We start from the raw sequence: 22,395 nt of genomic DNA on the forward strand, positions 1-22,395 counted from the left end.
TAAAATTTTTTTCAACCTTAAATTTAGAGCTAAGTCTTTATGAATGTATTGTTTAATAGTAAATAAGACTGTAGGCCTACCTTAAAACAAAGCAAAAACCCATCTGAATGACACCAAGGGCCAAGGGAATTTTACTCTTTTCTGGCAACTGAGTTAGCATTTGCTCCATAGTCTGTGGCTTCACAGTGTGGAACGCTGAGGGTGACCTGTGTGTGTGACTGTTATCAGAAGAGACATAACCTTTTAGATGGTTTTTCTTAGATCAGACGTATTCTTCATCAGTTTCATCCTGGTAGAGCCAGGTTTGGGTGGCGGTGGAGACAAGGAGGGAAGGAGAAGGAGGAAAGCAGGCCTGAATCTTTGCAGGTGTGGCTTGGGAGGGGTGTTATCAGGGCCTTGTCAGCTGCAGATGCTGCCTCCGAGCCCAGCCCTGAGCGGCAGGGCAGGCTTTTGTTGGGGTCGTGCTGAACCGCTGCTTACATGTCTCGTCCTGTGACCTGGCTTTTGTACAGTGTGTGTCCAGCCCCAGCTGGGAAGCCCCCGTTGAAAGGGGCCTGCAGGATGAGTGCTGTGAGAAGTGGGTGAGGAATTATTACTGAGCAGTGAACCATTGCAGACAGAGTTCTGCCCCTCCTATTGAGAGCTGGAGTCAGTGGCGCCCAGCAGGCTCTGTCCTAAAGGGACAATGGCGCGTACATTGTGATGGGCTGGGACTGGGCTGCATCCACTCCTTTTTTCTTTTCATAATAGCATTATTGCAGTATTCATCGACACACACAAGTCCCTCATTTGAAGACCTGGTAGCTCTAATGTATTCACAGAGCTGTCACCGCCATAGTCAATTTTGGGATATTTTCAGTGCTCAGAAACCCTGTGCCTGTTACAGCACGCCCGTCCCTTCAGTCACAGCTCCCTCTCAGCTACTGTTTTTTGGACTTGCCTATCTGTGGAATTATTACACATCATGGGACTTCTTTCTCTGAGTGTATTTCAAGAGCCATCCCTGTATGTAAATGGCATGCACATATAGAACCTTATCTTTATGGCCAAATGGTGTGGGCAAACCTGCGCTCTTATCCATTCATCGGTTGCTAGGCATTTTGAAGCGTTTCCACTTGAGGGCTGCTGTAATCATGCAGTGAATGTCCATGAACAAATTTTTTCGTGTGGACATTCTCCTGAGTGTGTACCTACAAAAGGAGCTGGGTCCTGTCATAGCTCTGTTTGGAAAAAGGAGTGGACAAGTCCACTTCTTCCAGGGTTTGAGCAGTGGGAGACTGGGAAGAGGTACGCCCTTGAACGACACTTTATGAATTTAGCCAGCTCCTCACGGGAACTTCTGTTGCTATTGTTCTCTTTCTTTTCTTTTTAGAAGGAAGAGGTTGTCGTGACTCTCTTACCGGCTGGTCACTGCCCAGGATCAGTTATGTAAGGGGGCCCATCTGTTTCCACTTCTCTATACATAAATATGCATTATATTTGTAGAGACAGCGTTTTAGGTAGTATGTGTACAGAAATAGATTTTCTTTTTCTGGCTGTGTCTTTAATCTTTACTGCACTATCGAGCTTGGGAAACTCAGATGAAGACCCATGAACTGTGGCTTTCTTAGCACACATACCTTTAACTGGTATTTCTCCTGTGGCTCTGCACTGTCTTATCACACGGGGTTTTCTCTGCCTAGAATGAAATGATTTGAGTGTATATTAGGAAGCACTAGAATATTCCAGGCCACTCCTGGTACAGATTCAGTAATGTTACCATCTTGTTGTTTATCTTATTTTTATTATATTTGTTTTTGCTACTCATGGGGAAAGGTGGCAGTTACTTGGACTTAGCACCCCCAAATTCTAATACTACATTGTAGGGGTTGTGTTTGGCAGGAGACCTTTGCTGCCATTTTACCATTCTTAGGACTTTGTGATTTGGAAGTCACTGAGATACATTTATTTTTCAGGTTTTTATTTCAGGGCAGAAATGGAACTGTCTTATACACAGGAGACTTCAGACTGGCAAAAGGAGAAGCTTCCAGAATGGAGCTTCTGCACTCTGGGGGCAGGTATTGGACCTTCTATAATTTTTGGCTGTGCAGTTTGAATAAATGTGTGTGTGTGTGCGTGCGTGCGTGCATGCGTGTGCGTGTGCGTGTGCGTGTGCGTGTGCGTGTGCGTGTGTGTGTGTGTGTGTGTGTGTATGTCGGAGGACAGTTTGTGGGAGTCAGTTCCCTTTCCTCCACATGGCCCTGGGGATCAGACTCAGGCTTCAGGCATGGAGGTAAGTCCTTTACCCACCAAGTCATTTCTCTGCTTCAAAAATCTGATGGTTTGTCTTTTTTTTTTTTTTTTCTTTTTGGTTTTTTGAGACAGGGTTTTTCTCTGTATAGCCTTGGCTATCCTGGAACTCGCTCTGTAGACCAAGCTGGTCTTGAACTCACAGAAATCCGCCTGCCTCTGCCTCCCAAGTGCTGGGATTACAAGTGTGTGCCACTGCCATCTGGCTCAAAAATATGTATTTTATTGTATTCACTGGAAGTCATTTTCCAGTGAAGTTGATGAACAAGAGATTTGGAAGTGGAGTAGAACACCCTTGAAAATAACTGAGGGTCTGCGTCATTTTAGACAGAATTATGCCCCATGAGAAAGCTAACACTATTTTTTTTCTTCATTTCAGAGTAAAAGACATCCAAAGTGTATATTTGGACACCACATTCTGTGACCCAAGGTTTTATCAAATTCCAAGTCGTGTATGTTTGCCTGGGGTGACGGGTCTGCTGGGGTGATGGTCTATCAGGGGTGACGGGTCTGCTGGGGTGATGGTCTATCAGGGGTGATGGGTCTGCTGGGGTGATGGTCTATCAGGGGTGATGGGTCTGCTGGGGTGGTGAGCTGTGGTGTAGCTCCTGCCTTGTTGGAAGGGTGGGTGTAGGCTAATCCAGCAGTTGTCCCTTTGGGCTTGATTGCCTCTGAATGTGGAAGAGGAAAAAGGGCAGTGAGTTCCTTCAAAGGATCAATTTTCCTTGGCCGTCTAGGAGGAGTGCTTGAGGGGAATTTTGGAGCTGGTTCGCAGCTGGATCACTAGGAGCCCACACCACGTTGTGTGGCTGAACTGTAAAGCAGCTTATGGCTATGAGTATTTGTTCACCAACCTGAGTGAGGAGCTGGGAGTCCAGGTACCTCTCCATTTCCCTGCGCCCCCTTTCTCTGCCTTCCCCTCCCCTGCTCCCTTTCTCTGCCTTCCCCTCCCCTGCTCCCTTTCTCTGCCTTCCCCTCCCCTACCCCCTTTCTCTGCCTTCCCCTCCCCTGCCCCCTTTCTCTGCCTCCCCCTCCCCTACTCCCTCTCCTTTCCTCCCCCAAATAACTGAAGACAGGGAGGGTGGGGGCAGCTTGTCAAACACAGGTGCAGCAGAGGCTGGGCCTCCCAGAAATCACCTCTTCTTCACAGGTGCACATCCTCACAAAAGGACAGTCACCGCTCAAAAAGATTCCCCCGAGGCAAAGTATTTTTTTCCAAAGTGTGGGCTATAAAGTAAATATAGCAATTGTAAAAGTGACTTTGAACCCAGTGGTATCTGGGTGTACTGCTTGCAGTTAAGGTGTTGACAGTGAATCTTTACGTAGGTGGTTGGAAACACACATATACACATGTCTGTATCTGTGTTTTTCCATGACTGTGTGCTGACCAGGTTGTTACGGAAATCGTATTTCCTGCTTCGAGTCATGGTCAACAGCACGTGAAGAACACTGACCTGCATCTAGTCAATGGGTCAGTGTTGGGCTTGCTGGGAGTTTTCACTTGTCCGTTTTAGACGTTCTTTCTCAGTTGTTTGAGGCTGGACCCACAGACTCAGGGCAGAAGAGCTGGAGTGTGTGTGGCGGCTGTTGAGCAAACACCTCCCCCTCCAGGGCATTGAAAAGTGTCTGGGACTTCTGTCCCTAAGAGAAGATGGATTTGAAAGAATCATTGAACAAAACGAAGTATTGGGACCGCATGGACATTTTTAGTTGTGCGTTTTTAAATGTAGATCCACCAGCAGACAAACCTGTGCTCAGAACTTAACAGTGATCCACAGTGTACTTCAGCAATGTTAAAATTCTGTAGTTTTGCTGGGGATCTGGCTCAGTGGCAGAGCACTCACCTTGCATGCACAAGGCCCTGGGTTCTATCCCCAGCACTGGGGAGAGCAAGATCTAGTTTTTCTGTGTTGGAAATTATAAAATTCTAACCTTCACTCTCCCTAAATGTCTGTCCCTCTTTTCCTATTCCTGTCTATTTCTGTAAGTCCTTCTAGCCAAATATTTTGATGTAAAGTCATTAATAGTCCATTTTGAGGAAGATTTGCTTTTTATTTAAAAAAAAAAAAGATTTATTTATCTACTATGTATACACTGTTCTGTCTGCATGTATCTCTGCCTGCCAGAAGAGGGCACCAGATCTCATTAGAGATGGTTGTGAGCTGCCATGTGGTTGCTGGGAACTGAACTCAGGACCTTTGGAAGAGCAGCTGGTGCTCTCAACTTCTGAACCATCTCTCTAGCCTGAGAAAGATTTGCTTTTATCTGTGATCACTCGGCCTATGTGTTTGAGTTAAAATGGCCTTTTACACTAAAATCACAGTAGTGATAATCTTCACACATGTCCACACACACACCTGTCTTTTAAGTTCTTTTGCACATTTTGTCTCTATGATATATAAAGGTGACAGTTATTTGCCTCCCCTAAACTTGGGGTGTAATTTCAGGGGTGTGTGAAGAGTGGAAGCCTCTGCTCTGAGCCCTGGGAGAAGCCAGGGGCAGGCAGGTTCAGGGAGAGGCTTTTGATGGTGGCCCCAGAGTTTCCTTAAGTCCCTTTGCCAACCTAGATCAGGAGTTTACAAAGGGAAACGGTGAGGTTTCCCACCAAGGTGCCTCCGGGACGATCTGCAGCTACCTTTCCAGTCATTTCTATGCGCATTACTTCATACAGTTCACGTTATCCCCTTCCTGTTTTCCTTAGACAGTCTGGAAAGTCATGTTCACTATTACTTACTTCTTCCTTACTTTCTTTTATGTTTTTGGGGAGAATAGGTTGCGTGGCCCAGGTTGGTCTGAAGCTGTAGCCACAATAGCTTCCACCTCATGATCCTCCTGCCTCAGCCTTCTGAGTGCTGCAATAATAGATGTGTCACCATACCTGGCTTACATTTTCTCTGTGTGTCTGTGTCGGTGCAGATGCGTGGGTGTACACAGCACCTATGCATGTAAGTGCATTGTTAGAGGCCCAAGATACTCTGTGTGTGTGTGTGTGTGTGTGTGTGTGTGTGGTGTGTGTGTGTGTGTGTGTGTATGTTTAAAGACAGTCTCTCATTGACCTGGGACTCAGTAGGTAGACTGGCTGGCAAGTGTGCCCCAGGGATCCACCACCTGCCTCACCTTCCGAGTGGGATCACGAGCACAGGCCACCAGAGCAGATTTTTGCATGGGTTCTGGGGATCCAACTTAGTTCCTATGCTTGCAAGGCAACGCTTCCTGGCTGCTCCATCTCCCTTTTCTTTACCTTTCCTTCTGATCGGCCCTAAGTAAATCAGTTGTAACTGAATGGGCCACTCGGGGGAGTAAGCGGTGTGCCTGTGTTCTTTGGTGCCCTGCCTTGGTGGCAGCCGGCACAGCACTTGCACATTATTTCAGCATGTTTGTTAGTCCCGCACCAACATGAGAGTGCTACAATTTTCATTTTGTTTCGTGATCCTAACATCAGTTTAGGCACCGATATCATCTGCTTTGAAAGACCCAGAAGACAAGCTTTGAGTAAAGCCGACATAATTGGTTTTAATACTTTAAACTGTAGATGCATTCGCCAGTATGAACCAAGTGATTCTTGAAGGACAGTAATAACACAATCAGATGCAACCTATGAGATGAGTCCTTTGCCTAGAGACATTCTCACAGGATATTACTAAGCACGGCAGTCCAGAACAAGACTGCCAGAGGGAAGATTGATCCACTAACTGGACAGTGTCCCCCTGAATACACCCTGGAAGAGTGTATTCTTAGGACTGCATTTCAAACAGTGTGCTTCTATCCGCTGTTATGCACAGGTTCATGTGGACAAGATGGACATGTTTAGAAACATGCCTAATATCCTCCACCATCTCACCACGGACCGAAACACCCAGATCCATGCCTGCCGCCACCCGAAGGTACTGAGGAAACACCCGCCCTATTGTTTGTGGGACCTGAGAGATTGAGATCAAGAAGGCAGCTCAGAAATTCTTCTTTTGAAGCTTTTCATGGTCCTAAGCTGTTAGCTGGAGGCTGTGCACTTATCCATACCTGTATTCCATGAGCGTGTTACTTCATAACGAGTAACAGGCACAGATTCTTAACATGCTTTACAAAGAATTACTTCTTCTACATGGGAATGAAATTTTTTTTGTAATGAAGTCAGTGATCTGTGCTAGTTGTAATTTAAGCAGATTATTAATTCTTTGAAGAATGCAACGGTCTCTTTTGGTTATATTTATCCCCTACTCCTCCCAGATGCACCCACATCTCCCTACTCATCTACCTGTGTGCGCTGTTATTTTTGTTCGTTTGTTTTAATAACACATAGAGTTCAGTTTGTGCTGCCCATATCTTCCTGGGGGTGGGGCCACCCACTCGAGCACAGTGGAGCTGCCAGAAAGCCACACTGTAGCCAGAAGTTTTCCTGTGTTCCGCAGCTGCTTCATCCCCAATAAACACACAGAGGCTGATATTAATTACAAACTGTTTAGTCTATGGCTCAGGCTTATTGCTAACTAGCTCTTAGTCTTAAATTAACACATCTCTATTCATCTATATATTGCCACATATCTTGTGGCTTTACCTGTGTTCCATTACTTCTTGCTCCCCCACCAGCCCAAGCATCTCCACCCTCCCACCCTCCCACCTTCCCACCTCCGACTCCATCTTTCTTCTTCCTGTATCTTTGCTTGGATTTCCCACCTAGCTATAACATGTCTTGCCATAGGCCAAGGCAGCTTCTTTATTAACCAATGGTAGCAAAACATAATCACAGCATACAGAAAGACCATCCCACTGCACACAGCCTTAAAGAAAACTGACTCTCCCTCTTCTAGAAGCCATCAGCTGTCCATAGCTTCTCAGGAGTTGGGGCTCAGGACACCTTCCCACTCCGTGTTCAAGTGTTGACTGGCTCAATCTTGTGCAGAGAACCACAGTTGCAGCGAGTTCATGTGCACAGCAGTTCTGCCATGTCTGGAAGACACTGTTTGGTTCCTGTCCCCCACAACCTCTGACTTTACAGTCTTTCTGTACCCACTTCCACGATGATCCCTGAGCTTCAGGGGGTGGGGATGTGATATGGATGTCTCATGTGGCTGAGCACTACTCACACTTATTCTCTGTACTTTGACCAGTTGTGAGGTTCTGTGTTAACCACTGTCCACTGCACAAAGAGACTTCTAATGAGGTCCAAGAGCTGCACTGGTCTATGGCTAGAGATGCTAATATGGAGGCCAGTTCGATACTATGTCCAGCGTATAATTTAAGCGAATATGTTCATAGTGTGTTGCTATTTGTTTCTAAGACTCAAAAACGTGTGTATGCTTGTAAACTCTATTTTTCCTTTACTCACTTAAAATAAATGTCTAGACATAACCACCTTCCAGCTCGGAAGGAGTTACCATAGTGGTGTAAGCCCACGGAAGAACCTCCAATTGTCTTTGCTGTTCACTGGCAATTTTTCTTTGTAATTCTACTGTGGACTCTTAAGTTACCAAATGCCAGGCTGCTGCTTTGAATTTGCCTTTGACATTTTTTTCCTTTGATAATGTCTTTTTTATCCAACATTTTCCTACATGTATACAATATTTTTGTTTGTTTGTTTCTATTTTTTTTTTTCAAGACAGGGTTTTTCTGTTTAGTCCTTGATGTCATAGAACTCACTTTGTAGACCAGGCTGGCCTCAAACTCAGAGATCCACCTGCCTCTGCCTCTCGAGTGCTGGGATTAAAGGTGTGTGCCACCATCACCCTACAATGTATTTTTAGTTACATTTACTCTTGAATATCCTCTGTTCCTCTCCTACTCCCCTGATTTCCATTCTCTTCCCAGCTAGTGTCTTTGACATTTAATTAAGACAATTGAATTATTTACCTTCAAATACAATTGTGTGCCTGATCACAGTTTTTCCCTAAAATGTGAACTGTCTCAGCGTAGAACCCTCAGCAGTATGCGTCTATATATGGAGAACACTTGTAGAACATAGTCGCATGGCTCCATGTGACCAAACCCTTAAGAGCAATACATGAAAATGCATTTTCTCATCAATGACATGTGATGTTCTGATCTCTTAGCCTGTGTAAGAGAGCAGCTCATCAGAAGGGCTGGGGAGATGGCTCTGTGCTCAGAGCTCTTGTTGCTCCTTCAGAGGACCTGAGTTTGGTTCCCAGCTCACAGCTGCCTGTAAGTCCAACTCCAGGGATTTGGATTTACACATATATGTATACACACACACACACACACACACACACACACACACACACACACACACAGAGAGAGAGAGAGAGAGAGAGAGAGAGAGAGAGAGAGAGAGAGAGAGAGAGAGAGAGAGAGAAAGAGATAAATAAAATCTTTTCTTTTTTTCAATGAGAGCTGCACATTAGAAACTATTCCTGGTGATAGATAGGCTACATATTCTAACTTGCATGCATTTATTTAATCATTTGTAGCCACACATCTAGTGACTCTTGGGTGGCTAAAAGAACGTAGATAATAAACCAGGAGGTCTCACATTGTGGGTTGATTCGGGCTATTGTAGCATAGGCCAGGCTCAAACTTGGGATCCTTCTGTTTCCCAAGTCGTCATGTGCCACCTTACCCAGCCCAAAGAGTAGATGGTTTTGATTTTCTTTATTGAATGCTTCACTGTAGACAGGGCCGGGCTGCTGTAGTCCAGGCTGGGCTCAAACTCATGATCTTCCAGCCATGTGCCACCTCACTAAGCCTGAGAGTTCTCTTGACACAAACCTGTTCTCAAGCACTTTGCTTCTCTGTCCTCATATTGAGGATATTGGAGCACCCAGGCCAGGCATTCTGTCGACTGTTTTTCAGTTTGGAATAGCCTGCTTCCTTCCCTGTCTTCATTTCTTTCGTGTCCAGAAACTCACCTGCGATTGCTTTTGAACACTAGTCTACAGGCAGCTTTGTTGAGGATACAGAACTAGAATCGAAAACAAACGTGTTTTTTGGTTTGTTTGTTTTGTTTTCAGGCAGAAGAGTATTTTCAATGGAATAAATTACCCTGTGGGATTACTTCCCAAAATAAAACTGTGCTCCACACAATCAGCATCAAGCCATCCACCATGTGGTTCGGAGAGAGAACCAGAAAAACAAACGTGATAGTGAGGTAAGGGATCGATGCCCCGGGTCTTCAGAAACCCGGAGGTGAAATGCTGAGTTTAATGTGGTTTAAACTGAGATTAGCATGAGCCTAAGGAGAGGATGTTATCATTGTGGAAACTATCCTTTTCATTTAAATATTACTTAAAATGAAGGGGTGTTTCTCCCAAACTATGACAAGACATTAGCTGGTATATCCAGGGACTTCCTCTGTGAGTGGCAAGATGGCTGGACTCGGAGGCATCTGAGGGCTTTGCCGTGTATCCCAGACTGGTATTGGAAAGAATGGAAGCACCTGGGGCAGTAGAGCGCCTCCACAATGACCCTCATACCTTAGCAACACTCCTTGATTTGGGCTATTTAGAATGTCTGAAAAAGTTGACTCCTGTCCTAAGAAGCAATTCCTCACAGCCACGCGGATTCCCACCCAAACAGCCTAAGTGGGAATTCGACCTTGTGACACACTAAGTCTTGCTAAGTGTCCTTTGTGTTCTGCTTCCCCCTTAGGACGGGAGAGAGCTCATACAGAGCTTGTTTTTCTTTTCACTCTTCCTACAGTGAGGTAAGAGGATCTGTCAGCTCTCTCATCGCTGTCTGCAGCCTTTGCGGTTGATCACCATGGGGCAGGGTACATGTGTGTGGGGTGTACATATACATGTGCACATGTGGGGGAAGGGATGAGTGGAGGACAGAAGACAGCTTCAGGTATCATCCGCAGGAAGGTCATCACACTCATCTACATCAAGACCTCTCATTGGCTTGGAGTTCAACAATTAGGCTAGGTTGTCTGCCCAGTCACAGGGATCCTCCTATGTGCCTCCCCAGCACTGGGATGCAAGTGTGTGCCACTATACCCAACATTTTCACATGGTTCTGGACATCAAACTCAGTTCCTTATACTTGCAAGGCAGGCACTTTAGGGGCAAGTGATGGTTTTTGTGTGCATGCCTCCCTAAAGGTATAAAGAAGTTGTCTGTGAAAAGTGCCCGAAGAGTAGATGTTCTTTAGGTTAGAGTGGCCATTTTCATGATTACTGGAAATCCCCGAGGCTCTGTGTCCTTCCTCACTTGATCCTTTGAGTGAGAGTTAGATGCTGATGGCTTTGTGTCCTTGTCACCCGTGTTGCAGAGGGGATCCAAGCCTTTGCATTGTCATTACCGACTCTGTCCTGCATAATGGCAGTGGATGTTTCACCAGGTACCAGGTACTGGCCAGTGGGTCCCAGAGCTAGCATTTTACAGGTGTTGTCTTGTTTATATTGTAAATGAAGAATCTGAGCCTTAGACTTACTGAGATCACAGCTTTCCAAGATCTAATAAGTGAGATTTGCCTAGGTTGTAGAACTCTTAAGAGGAATTGTGACAGAATTCTTCTGTTTAGCATTCTGAACATGGTTAAAAAAAAAAAAAATCAACATACTTGTGAAGGCTTTAAATTATGATTGTTTAGAATTGTTAGGAAAGGAATTTGTATGTGTAGTCTTTCAAGTCACACACACACACACACACACACACACATACACACACACACACAAAGTATCTTGGGCCTAGAACATTTCCTCCCGGTTTTGTGTCCCAGTCAGAGTACCCACAGCCTGCACCAACTAGCAGCTTTGCTCGGGAAGGCCCTCCTGTTTGAGCCTTGCGTGCTCCTTGTCCGCATCCACCTATGTGGGAACAGCTTTCAGACACCTTAGCATCCAGTGTTTCAGACTTTATGGTAAGGGGCTCTTTCTCTGGGAGTAGAGAAATGTACACAGAGGTAGGATGTCCTTAGTTGGCTGCTAGGAGAGACCTGCAGGCCTTGGGCCGCCAGTGGTCACTACTGGACCCGATCTTGCCCTGGACTCCTTAAGTAAAGAGCTCTTGTATCCAGGATTGACTGCACTGCTTACATCAGTGACTGCAACCTAAGATGTAAGAAGAGAGTTTTGAGTCTTCCTAGGGTAGTAACCGCCGGGTGCTATTCGACTCCACAAGAATAGGCATTAGAACAAACCAAGTCATCTCCAAGATGCAGTTGCCCTGGTAATGAATTATTTAGATATCTAGACGTGGAAAGTGGTGTAGTTACAAGACTTTGTTTTCTTGTGTCTATTATGGTTCATACTCAGCTGTATTCTAACTCACATGGAAGAGGGTTTGCCAAATGTAGGCAACTGGTCTTGGACAAAGAAATGGATGTCCTGCCAGGCGGTGGTGCACGCCTTTAATCCAAGCACTCGGGAAGCAAAGCCAGGCAGATCTCTGTGAGTTCGAGGCCCACCTGGTCTACAGAGTGAGATCCAGGACAGGAACCAAAGCTACATGGAGAAACTCTGTCTCAAAAAACCAAAACCAAAACAAAAAAAAACAAACAAAAAAAAAAAAAAAAAAAAGAAAGAAGAAAGAAATGGATATCCTATTGTAAAAAGACAATCTTTAGATCCCATTATTCAGGAACTCAAGTTCTTTCTGTGGAGCAGAAACTGAACAAAGTTCAAATGTGCGAGTCCCAGAGCTCTCTTCACCCAGTGCAGGAGGGTCTGTGGGATGAGGCCAAGGCACTACATGTGTCTTTGGCTTGACAGATCCCTGGTGGTCCCCACATGCAGCCAGCACTGAAGCAGGATCATCATAAGGAAGCTCCTTTGCCCTTTCCCATATTTCTATCTTTTCTGACACCCTCATTTTTTCTTTTATTAATGAATATTTTAGTTAATATACAAAATAATGAATCTTGTGATGACATTTTCATACAAATATATCTTCATACTTGGTTCACATTTGCCCACCATTCCCCTCTCTCATCCCTCCTCCCCCTAACTGGTCCCTTTCCTCTCCCAAAACCCCCCCCCCCATCCTTTTTCATTATAGATTGTTAAATATAGTTCCCACAAATGAGAGAAAACAGACTAGACTATCTTTTTCTCTCCTGATCCCCACCCCGCCCCCCAGTTCCTGCTGTTCTGTCACGTGTCTGCACATGTATCATGTATGTGTGAATCTATAGAGGCTCCACACATGATACAAAATGGGCTATTTGCCTGAGTTTGGCTTGTTTTGCCTAACACAATGATCTCTAATTTTATCAATTTTCCTGCAAGTGACATAAGATTGTTCCTTATGGCTGGATAAAACTCCATTGTGTCTGTATGTCACCGCTTTATTTATTCACCCATGGAGAGGCGTCTAGACTGGTTCTATGTATTAGGAACTGTGAATGGACTAACACCTCAATTTCCCATCATAGAGATAGTTTATGCACTTTATATTCCTTTTAGATTAAAGATTTTTTGAGCTACATCTGTCCAGCAAATGCATATCCAAATGTCATTCCAGTAGGCCTCACCGTGGATAAGGTCATGGACGTGTGAGTAATTTCTGTTTGGGGGCTTCTATTGCTATTGGTAGTTCTGGCTGGGAGGCATGGGAGTGCTGTGCTTGAAAACTTACAGATCGAGAACCCATTTCTATTGTAACATTTAAAAAAATTTTTTAAAAGACTTTATTTATTATGTATAAGTGTTCTGTGTGTATGCTTGCACACCAGAAGAGGGCACCAGATCTCATTATAGATGGTTGTGAGCCACCATGTGGTTGCTGGGAATTGAACTCAGGACCTCTGGAAGAACAATCAGTGCTCTTAATCTCTGAGCCATCTTTCCAGCCCATAACATTTTTTTTTGAGCTTCCCCTCTATTTCCATTTCTTCTGGCATTTCTAGTGAGCAGAATGTACAAGTAATATCAGTTTGTCCTAAGTGGAACAAAGTTCACCAATTGCTTACAATGTGCATTTGACCAGATTGCTTCTGAACTAATCATAACTAACCAGCAAATCAACAAATTAGGAATATGTTGTGGGATATTCAATAACACTGTGAACCCCATGTTTGCATTAATTAAATAAAATCAACCTTGGTCAGGAGGCCGAGTTAACAACTAATTGACAGACAGTAATCATAAAGAATAATAGGGTGTCTGTAAGAAGATAGAGAGATGCACAGGAAGTAGTGGGGGGACTTACTATAGCTGGGTTTATTTGGAGGAGAAGGAAGTTCTTTCGGAGATGCAGGTAAAGAGAGAAGGTCAGCTAGCTGCTACTCAACCTCTCTGAGCTAGCAGGTTTTCACCCCAGCCTTTGACTACCAAGTCTTATTGGTAAATAGAAGGATAGAGAGTTAATTAAAAGCTATATTTGGCAGCAGCTACATAGTCAGTACCGACAGGAACAGAATTCCCGCCAGGCCGTGGCCTGAGCGGCCAGGCCACTGCCAGAGAAGTGCGGAGTCATACTTGTTGGCTAAAACAGCAGCCTCTGTGCCAATGGAAAAACTACAGGAATGTTCATTCATGCCTACATGTTGGGGTTCTCAGGGATCTAGAGAGAATAGAGAGCTATGAAAAGCACTTGACAAAGAGCCAATAGGCATCAGTCGGTGTCTATGGAATGAGTGAGTGAACCTCGAGAGCAAGGCAGTGCAATAGTTGTCATTTACTATTACCACTTTTTGTTTTTCAAGACAGGGTTTCTCTGTGTAACAGCCCTGGCAACTTACTCTGTAGACCAGGCTGGCCTCAGACTCTCAGAGATCTGCCTGCCCCTGCCTCCTAAGTGCTGGGACTAAAGGTGTGCATCACCACTGCCCAGCTTTGTCTTTTATTTTTTAAATTGCATTAATTTTTGTGGGCGCATGCACGTGTATGTGAGTTACTGTTATTGTTGATGTATGTCATCAAGGTCAGAGGACACCTTGTACAAAAAGTTCTCTTTCAACAGGTGGGGCCAGGGGACTGAACTCATGTCCTCAAGGCTTAGTAGCAGTTGCCTTTACCAACTAAGCCATCTTGCCATCTCGCCATCTCATTAAGCAGCTCAGGCTGGCCTGAAATTTGTGATCCTCTTGCCTCTACCTCTCACGTGCTGTCATTACTGACAAGTGCTTCCACTCCTGGCATAATGTCTTTAAGTCCATTCATTTTTTTTTTTTTTTTCTGTTTTTTCAAGACAGGATTCCTCTGTGTAACAGTCCTGGCTATGTCCTGGAACTCGCTTTTTAGATCAGGCTGGCCTCGAGCTCACAGAGATTCACCTGGCTCTGTTGCTGGAGGGCTTCTCTCCAGGTTCCACCAAGCCCCGCAGTCCCACAATCCACTTATAAAATAATCACTCAGACGCTTATATCACTTATAAACTGTATGGCCGTGGCAGGCTTCTTGCTAACTGTTCTTATAGCTTAAATTAACCCATTTCTATAAATCTATACCTTGCCACGTGGCTGGTGGTTTACCGGCGTCTTTACATGCTGCTTGTCCTGGCGGTGGCTGCAGTGTCTCTCCCCTTCCTTCTTCCTGTTTCCCCAATTCTCCTCTCTCCTTGTCCTGCCTATACTTCCTGTCTGGTCACTGGCCATCAGTGTTTTATTTATATAGAACGATATCCACAGCATGGCTCTGCCTCCCAAGTGCTGGGATTAAAGGCGTGTGCCACCACTGCCCGGCTAAGTCCATTCATTAAACATTTAGTGCCAACTCAACAGTTATGTGGGGCAGATCCACGCTGACTGAGTTTTAGGGTTCTGTGGAAAGGCTGGTGTGTGGAGGTATACATGCACACAAGCTGCCAGGGCCATGAAGGAAATTAGCCTAGTGTCAGGGAATCCACCTGAAACTGATGAAGACATATAGCACTGAGCTTAGATAGATGGAAAACAGGCTCTAGGCTATGGAGAATGAAATAGGTGCAGTAAAGAAACCCAAATCCACTCAGTGGAGAAAAAGGGAAGTTTATTCCAAACTGCCAAGGCTGTCTCTTGGGAAATCTGAGAGCAAGACAGGGGCTGGGGGTGGGGTATTTCCAGGGTTTTAAAAGGGAGGGGTACCTGGGCAGAGAGGAACCTATAAACTGGGGTGGAGGTCTTTGAAGTGTAGGGATTGAAGGTGCCTAGAGGCTTGATATGCTAGTAGGCACCACAGGGTGTGTGTTAATGGAAGAGCCAGAGAGTCCCTTTTGCCAGAGATAAGGACAATGCTTCATTTAGCATGTAAAAGCTACTTTCTCAAGTCCCTGAGGGGATGTTAGCTTTTGTCTAAATGCCAGACTTTGGGAAAAAAGATTTCTTGGAACCAGACAGGTGGGAGGCACAGATTTCTAGTTGTCAGTGAGGGCAGTAACTGAAAAGGACAAAAATCACCAGGGAATATGAGGAATGATAGCCAGGCTGAGGCCAGAACTCCAGTAGCAAACTAAGGAAGAGCTGGAAAGCAAGTTCTGATAGCAGGAGGAGGGAAAGTGGAAGTTACTGGTGAGCAATTCTTAAGACTGCTAAGCTGGAGAGATGGCTCAGTGGTTAAAAGCTCTCCAGAGGACCCGAGTTTGGTTCCCAGTAACCACATCCAGAGGTGCACAACTGGCTGTAATTTCAGCTCTAGGGGACCCAATGCCCTTTTCTGGCCTCCATGGAACCTATTCACCTCAAACGTGATGGACACACAAATACAGAAATAGAAACAAAATTGTTTAAAGTGACCTAGTGCAGGGACTGTGATGTCTCTGGTTAGCTTGGTAATGAGACGATTTGTGCCTGCTCACAGCAGTTTTAGTAGACTTGTTAGAAGCCAGAAAGCATGGAAGTGTAAAGGAAGCAACATGCTGGCTAGCAAGGCAAGCATTAAGAATTTGATCCTGATAGCTGAGGTTGAAGACTGTCTTGTAGATTTAAATGGGAATGTACTTAGAATCATTTGGATTGCTTGTTAAAATGTATATTCTCCTATCTTGCATTTCTATTGGGCAATCTGTTGTAGGTGGGTGGGTGGAGAGTGAGCCTCACTTGGCAAAGTTACCCTAAAGAGAATGCCTGAAATGGCTCCAGAGAGAAGCAGTCACAGCAGATTCTAGAGGGCTCACATGGGACGGAGCCAGGGACTCAGACCTGAGAACAAAGGTGACTGTAGTCAGGTTGGGAGCTTCATGGGGGTCACTATCTGCTCTGTTGGCTCTAATCCTCAAGGCTTCTAGCAACCTGGCAGGAGAGTAGGTAGTGCAGCCCTCAGGGAGGGTGGACCCCCTACAGATTTTATTTGTGTGTGCTAGCTTTCAGCCTGTGGCTCTGGAATCTGATCAGATTTGTAGGATTCTTGGGAGAGGTAAGTAAGTGCCATTAAACAGGGAAGCAGCACCTCTCCTATACTCTCTGGATGCTAGATGCTGTCAATGGGTTTGTAGCTAGAGTTTCCTGCCTTGCCCACAAGGACAAATTTCTGTCACCCGCCAGTCCACAGCCGCTCAGACCCAACCAAGTAAACACAGAGACTTATATTGCTTACAAACTGTATGGCTGTGGCAGGCTTCTTGCTAATTGTTCTTATAGCTTAAATTAATCCATTTCTATAAATCGATACCTTGCCATGTGGCTCGTGGCTTACCGGCATCTTCACATGCTGTTTGTCATGGCGGCTGGTAGTGACTCCCTTTCCCTTCCTGTTCCCTTAATTCTCCTGTTAGTCCCGCCTATACTTCCTGCCTGGCCACTGGCCAATCAGTGTTTTATGTATTGACCAGAGTAATTTGACATACAGACCATTCCACAGCATGGGTTACTTAATCCTGTCTTGGGATAGCATTTGGTCATGCTCTACATGTTCTAAGAGCAAAGATTCAAGTTTGTCTTTAATCTGCTAAGGCAGTCAGTTCCCTCTGTAGGTGATCAGTATCTACTATGTGTCTGTAAGTGCTTCTACTTGGCCACTTTATTAAGTTGCAGGATCTTTACTAAATATCTCCCCCTTCTCCCACAAATGCTCACATGATCTCCCTATGGTTTTGTTCTAATCTCTATAAGTGATGTTTATGCTTCAGCAGCTTTCCCAAAAGGAAAAGTCAAATATTCTGATTTATGTCAGTTTAAAGCCTCTGTGCCGATCTTCCCAAAGTGCTGAACCAAAATACAAACCACTTGGAAAATTGAAGAGAACCAGAACAATCCATCTAGACTCAGGTAAGAATGGTTTTGGTCTTCCCAGAATACGCCCTGTGACTGGTGTGGGCTGTAAGGAGGGCTGTGTTGTCACCCACCCTGGGATGTTTTTGATAGGGCTTTAGCAGATGCTGAAGAGACTTGGTTGCCTTTGGTTCTGAGCAGACCGAGCAGGGATGTTATACAAAGAATGCTTCTCCATTCATTCCTACCCTTCTTATATTGCTATTTTGTTTTGTAGTTAAGAACACAGATAAGCTCTGATTAGAAATGAGAACTTCAGATTCTGAGCAAAGTCTTGTTGGCTTATAGCACCCACACTTGGTGGTTACGACTTCAGATTTCCATCCCTTGGTGGAGTACCATAAGTGAATCCTTACTGGAGAAGGATGCTATTTATTGAACACTTACGTAGGGCAAGTCTTAGGCTCCATCTTCTACACATATTACAGTTAAACCTGTAAACAATCTTACAAGTGATGTCAACCTGACTTTACCAAAGAGAACACTGGAATTTAGACAATTTAACAATTTAGAAAATCCCCCAAAGTCTAGCAGGAAATGATAGGGTCAGGATTTGAACCCAGGCCTGTTTCGCATTTTAACCTCTCTATATTTCTACTCATTTAGAATCTAATTTTAGATTACTTTTGAGATTTTATTTTTAATGTATATGAATTTTGCTCCCATGTATATCTGTGCACGTGTACCTGGTGCCCTCAAAAGTCAGAAGGCATTGGCCTTGGAACTAGAGTTAAGGATGGTGTATTTTATAAGCAATATCTATTTCAGTCCATGCATGTCATTGGTTTTATTGAGTGGGTTTTAACATGTGATCATGACTTTCCTTCCTTTTCCTTTCTCTAGCCCCTCCCATATTCCCCAAGTTGATAATCTCTTTTATTATTACACATATACACATGGACATATGTATATGCACAAACATACAGAAGTACAACTTGTTTTTGTTGTATGTATGGTTTCAGGGCTGATAATTTTGCATTGGATGACTAGTAAGGGGGCTCATCCCTGGAGAGGCTAATTCTCCTCCCAGCAGTCATTAGTTGCTTGTAATTCTGTCTAGGGTTGGAACTCAGGAAAATTTCCCCCTTCCACATTAACATGTCGATTCATATTGTCAATGTTCCCATCTTGTTTATACAGACATTTCTAGGAGAGACTTTCTCAGCAGACTTCTATTTTGGCTCATTTACAGTCTTTCTGTCCCCTCTTCCCCAATATTATATTGTCTGAGCCATAGATGCAGAAACTATGATGTAGATGTATTGGTTGGGGGGCTGTGCTCTTCATGGTCCGTTGATGTCTGCATTGTGTTCAGTTGTGGTTTTCTGCGATGGCCTCCATTTACTGTGAAGAGAGGCTTATTTGATGATGGGTTGGAGCTACACTTATCAAGAAAGGTGGCTCATGCACAAAGAAGGCTCAAGGGCAGAGGGTGTAGAACTAGACTTGTAGGTTTACTGATCATTTTTTACAAGTTTATTGACCAGGCCTTCATATCCCTTAGTTCTTAAAATGTTCCATGGATTGTCCACACACAGGAAATATTAAATCAGCATCCACATTAGTTGGTTCACAACTGCCTCTAACTCCAGCTCCAGTGGCCTTCTCAGGCACTTCATTCATGGGCACGTATTCATACACAGATACACACACATAGATATAATTGAAAACAAAATCCTTTAAGAGAAAAAAAAAACAGGTCACCCTGTGAGTCTAGTGGTCACTCAGATTTGAGATGTACTGACCTATATTCTCAACAGATAGCAGCCTTTTAATTTCTCTTTGTAGACTGGCACCTGTGTTTTATACAATTCCAAGATTTAAAACAGGTAAATGCTACAGCTCCAACTTTCACTGAAGTGAAGTATTCTTTCCCTTGTTCCGTACATGCCTGTTTTGCTTGTTTCAGAGGAGGAAGATGATCTCTTTGATGACCCTCTACCAACACTGTTAAGGCACAAAGTTCCATACCAGCTAACTCTTCACCCTGAGGTATTTTCAATGAAGGCACTGCCACAAGGCCAGTCTGAACTGAGACAGAGCCCTGGATGCTACACAGCAGACAATGTGCAGAATGTTTCTCTGGCCAACTTTGTAGACTGTGAAGAATCTAACAGTGACAGTGAAGAAGAGCTGGAAACCCTACCTTCACTGCAGGGAGGTCTGGGCCCTGTGACACTCCCCCAGCAACATGCTGATGCAGACACACCACAGTGGGAAGTATTCTTCAAAAGAAAAGATGACATCACAGATGATGAGTGTTTGGAAAACTTACCTTCCTCTATAGAGACAGGGGGATCTCAGTCACCAAAGCTTTTCAGTGACTCACCAAAGCTTTTCAGTGACTCTGATGGAGAATCCACTCACATCTCTTCCCAGAATTCATCTCAGTCAACACACATAACAGATCAAGGAAGTCAAGGCTGGGACAGCCAGTGTGATACTGTCTTGTTATCTTCCCAAGAGAGAAGTGGTGGGGATAGTCCATCTTTGAACAAGGGTGCCTACAGACCAAAAAGCAGAGAGAATATTTCTGCCTCTCAAATGGAACAGAATGCACTTTGTCCACAGGATACTTACTGTGATTTGAAAAGCAGAGATGAAGTAAATGGAGATCCTCACACTGGAGAACCAGACATTGTGAGTGGCAGGAAATCCCCACCTGAGAAAACATTACTAACTAGCACACATGCGGATTCGCAGAGCTCCTCCGATTTTGAAATCCCCTCAACTCCAGAGGCTGAGCTTCCTAAACCAGAGCATTTACAGTATTTATATGGAAAATTGGCAACAGGTCAGAGTATAGTTGTTGAAAAAAGGAAATGATCACTCTTAGACATTTAAGAATTAAAACCCTCATTCTAGCAAGAATGTGCAATCTTTTGTTGGTGCAACAGTGTCATACACAAATGTTCTGGGCAACATTCACAGCTGTGGATATATATATATGGTTTGCAGGTTAGACACACCTGTTAGAGCAACCACTAAAACTACACGAGGTGATACATCAGTATAACAACAGATCAAAGTGGAATACTAAAGAATACTCAAATGACCTAAAAGAGAAACAGGGTCAAAACCAGTGTTGCATGAGATGGTAGAGCTAAATCTGAACACATTAATAATCACATTAAGTCCAAATGATGTCAAGACATTCATAAAAAGAGAGCCTCGGGGAAAAACATAACTCAACTGTGTCCTGTTTACAGAAAATACAATTCAAGTGATAGGAAGTTGAAGTAAAAGGACAACGTAAATATGTTACGAAAGCCAGAGAGGCTATAGTAAGAGCAGATACTATCCTGGACAAAGTGTCTAACTCACCAAGATGGAATGGTAGAGTTTTTGCCTAGCATGTATGAAGCCCAAATGTTCAATCCCCAGTACTGTCCTCCACAAGAGACCAGATAATACACAAATAAAAAATTTTTTAACATGCTTCTCTTAGAGAAAGAGTATATAGACAGAAAATCAGTAAGACAAAAACGGACCACCACCAGGCAACTGGATCTGATAAACAAGAGTACTTTACTTCACAGCAGAATACATCTCTTCAAGTAAAAGCAGACCATTCCACCAAGATCCACTGTATGCTGAGTCATGACAAGCAGGCTAGAAGAGTAACGGTGGCTCTATTAAAGTAAATGGACAGCACGGGGAACCTCAAAAGATATTATATCACATAAAGACCTGGGCAGGGCTGGGGAGATGGCTCAGAAGTTTAGAGCACTTGCTGATTTTTGTAGAGGACCCAGGCTTGATTTCCAACACCTACATGGTGGCTCATTACTGTCTGTAACTCCATTCCGGGGGATCCAGGCACACGTGCGGTGCGTATACATACAGGCAGGCTAAACAGACATAAAACAAAAATCTTAAAAACCACCAAGAGGCTAGGGAAGGCTGTGTTCTAACTACTTTAGAGGCTTAGACAGGAAGGACTTGAGTTGGAGGTCAAGACTGGGCAACTTAGCAAGAACTTGTTTCAATAAATAAAAATTTCGCCAATATAATGATAAATTGAAACTACAACAATTAGAATATAAAGGAAAACACTTAGAATGGTTAACATATAAGCTCTGTCAATTGTCAAATTGCCTTAAAGTACAATGCTTTTGTATTGATGTGTATGGATTTAATAAAGCTTTATAAACATCTTCCTAAGCACTTTACTATGCTGACATTTTATATATCAAGGAAAAAGATGTAGACATACCACTTAAAATAAGTTTAAATGGAGTCTCACAATGTGCAGATTAAACTGAATGTCACAGATCATCACTGTGCTACATGGCAATTAGATAAGGAATTACTAGACCCAACCTACTGGGTGATATGACTTAGAATACATGTATATATAACTATGCATTTGTATATATACTAATTTGTATATATTTATTTGTATATAAATACTCAAGACTTAATTTTTATTTTGTTTTTGAACTGAGCCATAATCTCAGCCCAAGACTTGAGTTTTAATAGGATATTTCATGATCCAAGGCAAGCATTCAAAACATGCCTGCACATTGTTCTGAACATATTGCTAACATTTTATAACTGTAATGTTCACATTTTAGGTCTTAAGCCTGGCATGAACACTGGCTAAAGTGAGTTAGAGAGCTAAGAACAATAGAGTAGATTTAGATCAATCTACCTGATCAGCTTATGTTTTGAATACAGAATAACAGGAAATATTTATATATGGCCTTTATTCTGTGATAAAACCACTTTATAAAGCTTTAATCCGTGAAGCCACACTCTGAGGTAGGCATGAGACTAAGGCACACAGATTAGTTCACACAGCTAGCAAGCGGCCAAGCCAGGACTCAAACACAAGCCCGGCTTCTGGAGCCCATGCTTTTGAGCACTATGCTACATGATGAAACCTCATTACAAACAGCAGAGAGACAGGCAGGATGAATTGTAGTGGCTATGTCATTCTTCAAAGGTTATAAATTATCGAAGGTTAAGGAGTTTCAAAATGCCAAGCAAGAACCCTGTCACATATGCAAAATGCATGTATATACATTATCA

The 22,395-nt window shown here is 43.8% G+C and overlaps 1 protein-coding gene across 7 annotated transcripts in view; it reads left to right on the plus strand.

Moving 5' to 3' along the window:
* The window catches only part of Dclre1c (DNA cross-link repair 1C), a 29,562-nt gene extending 8,037 nt beyond the window's left edge, over nucleotides 1-21,525 (plus strand). Inside the window, exons 5-15 of one of the 7 annotated variants that reach the window (XM_042278105.2) lie at nucleotides 1,373-1,428; nucleotides 1,956-2,057; nucleotides 2,669-2,741; nucleotides 3,027-3,167; nucleotides 6,072-6,173; nucleotides 9,249-9,385; nucleotides 9,886-9,940; nucleotides 12,641-12,729; nucleotides 17,264-17,358; nucleotides 19,150-19,190; nucleotides 19,271-21,525. In XM_042278105.2, coding sequence (XP_042134039.1) covers nucleotides 1,373-1,428; nucleotides 1,956-2,057; nucleotides 2,669-2,741; nucleotides 3,027-3,167; nucleotides 6,072-6,173; nucleotides 9,249-9,385; nucleotides 9,886-9,940; nucleotides 12,641-12,729; nucleotides 17,264-17,358; nucleotides 19,150-19,190; nucleotides 19,271-19,315 — 936 coding nt within the window. In that variant the 3' untranslated portion in view covers nucleotides 19,316-21,525. Of the gene's footprint in view, nucleotides 1-1,372; nucleotides 1,429-1,955; nucleotides 2,058-2,668; nucleotides 2,742-3,026; nucleotides 3,168-6,071; nucleotides 6,174-9,248; nucleotides 9,386-9,885; nucleotides 9,941-12,640; nucleotides 12,730-17,222; nucleotides 17,359-19,149; nucleotides 19,191-19,270 lie in introns of all 7 variants that reach the window. The other 6 variants (XR_006072422.2, XM_076572719.1, XM_016004506.3 and 3 more) reach the window with 6 other exon arrangements.
* The last annotated feature ends 870 nt before the right edge of the window (nucleotides 21,526-22,395 follow it).

The sequence above is a fragment of the Peromyscus maniculatus genome, chromosome 5, assembly GCF_049852395.1.
Source record: "Peromyscus maniculatus bairdii isolate BWxNUB_F1_BW_parent chromosome 5, HU_Pman_BW_mat_3.1, whole genome shotgun sequence".
In the NCBI taxonomy this organism is placed as follows: domain Eukaryota; kingdom Metazoa; phylum Chordata; class Mammalia; order Rodentia; family Cricetidae; genus Peromyscus; species Peromyscus maniculatus.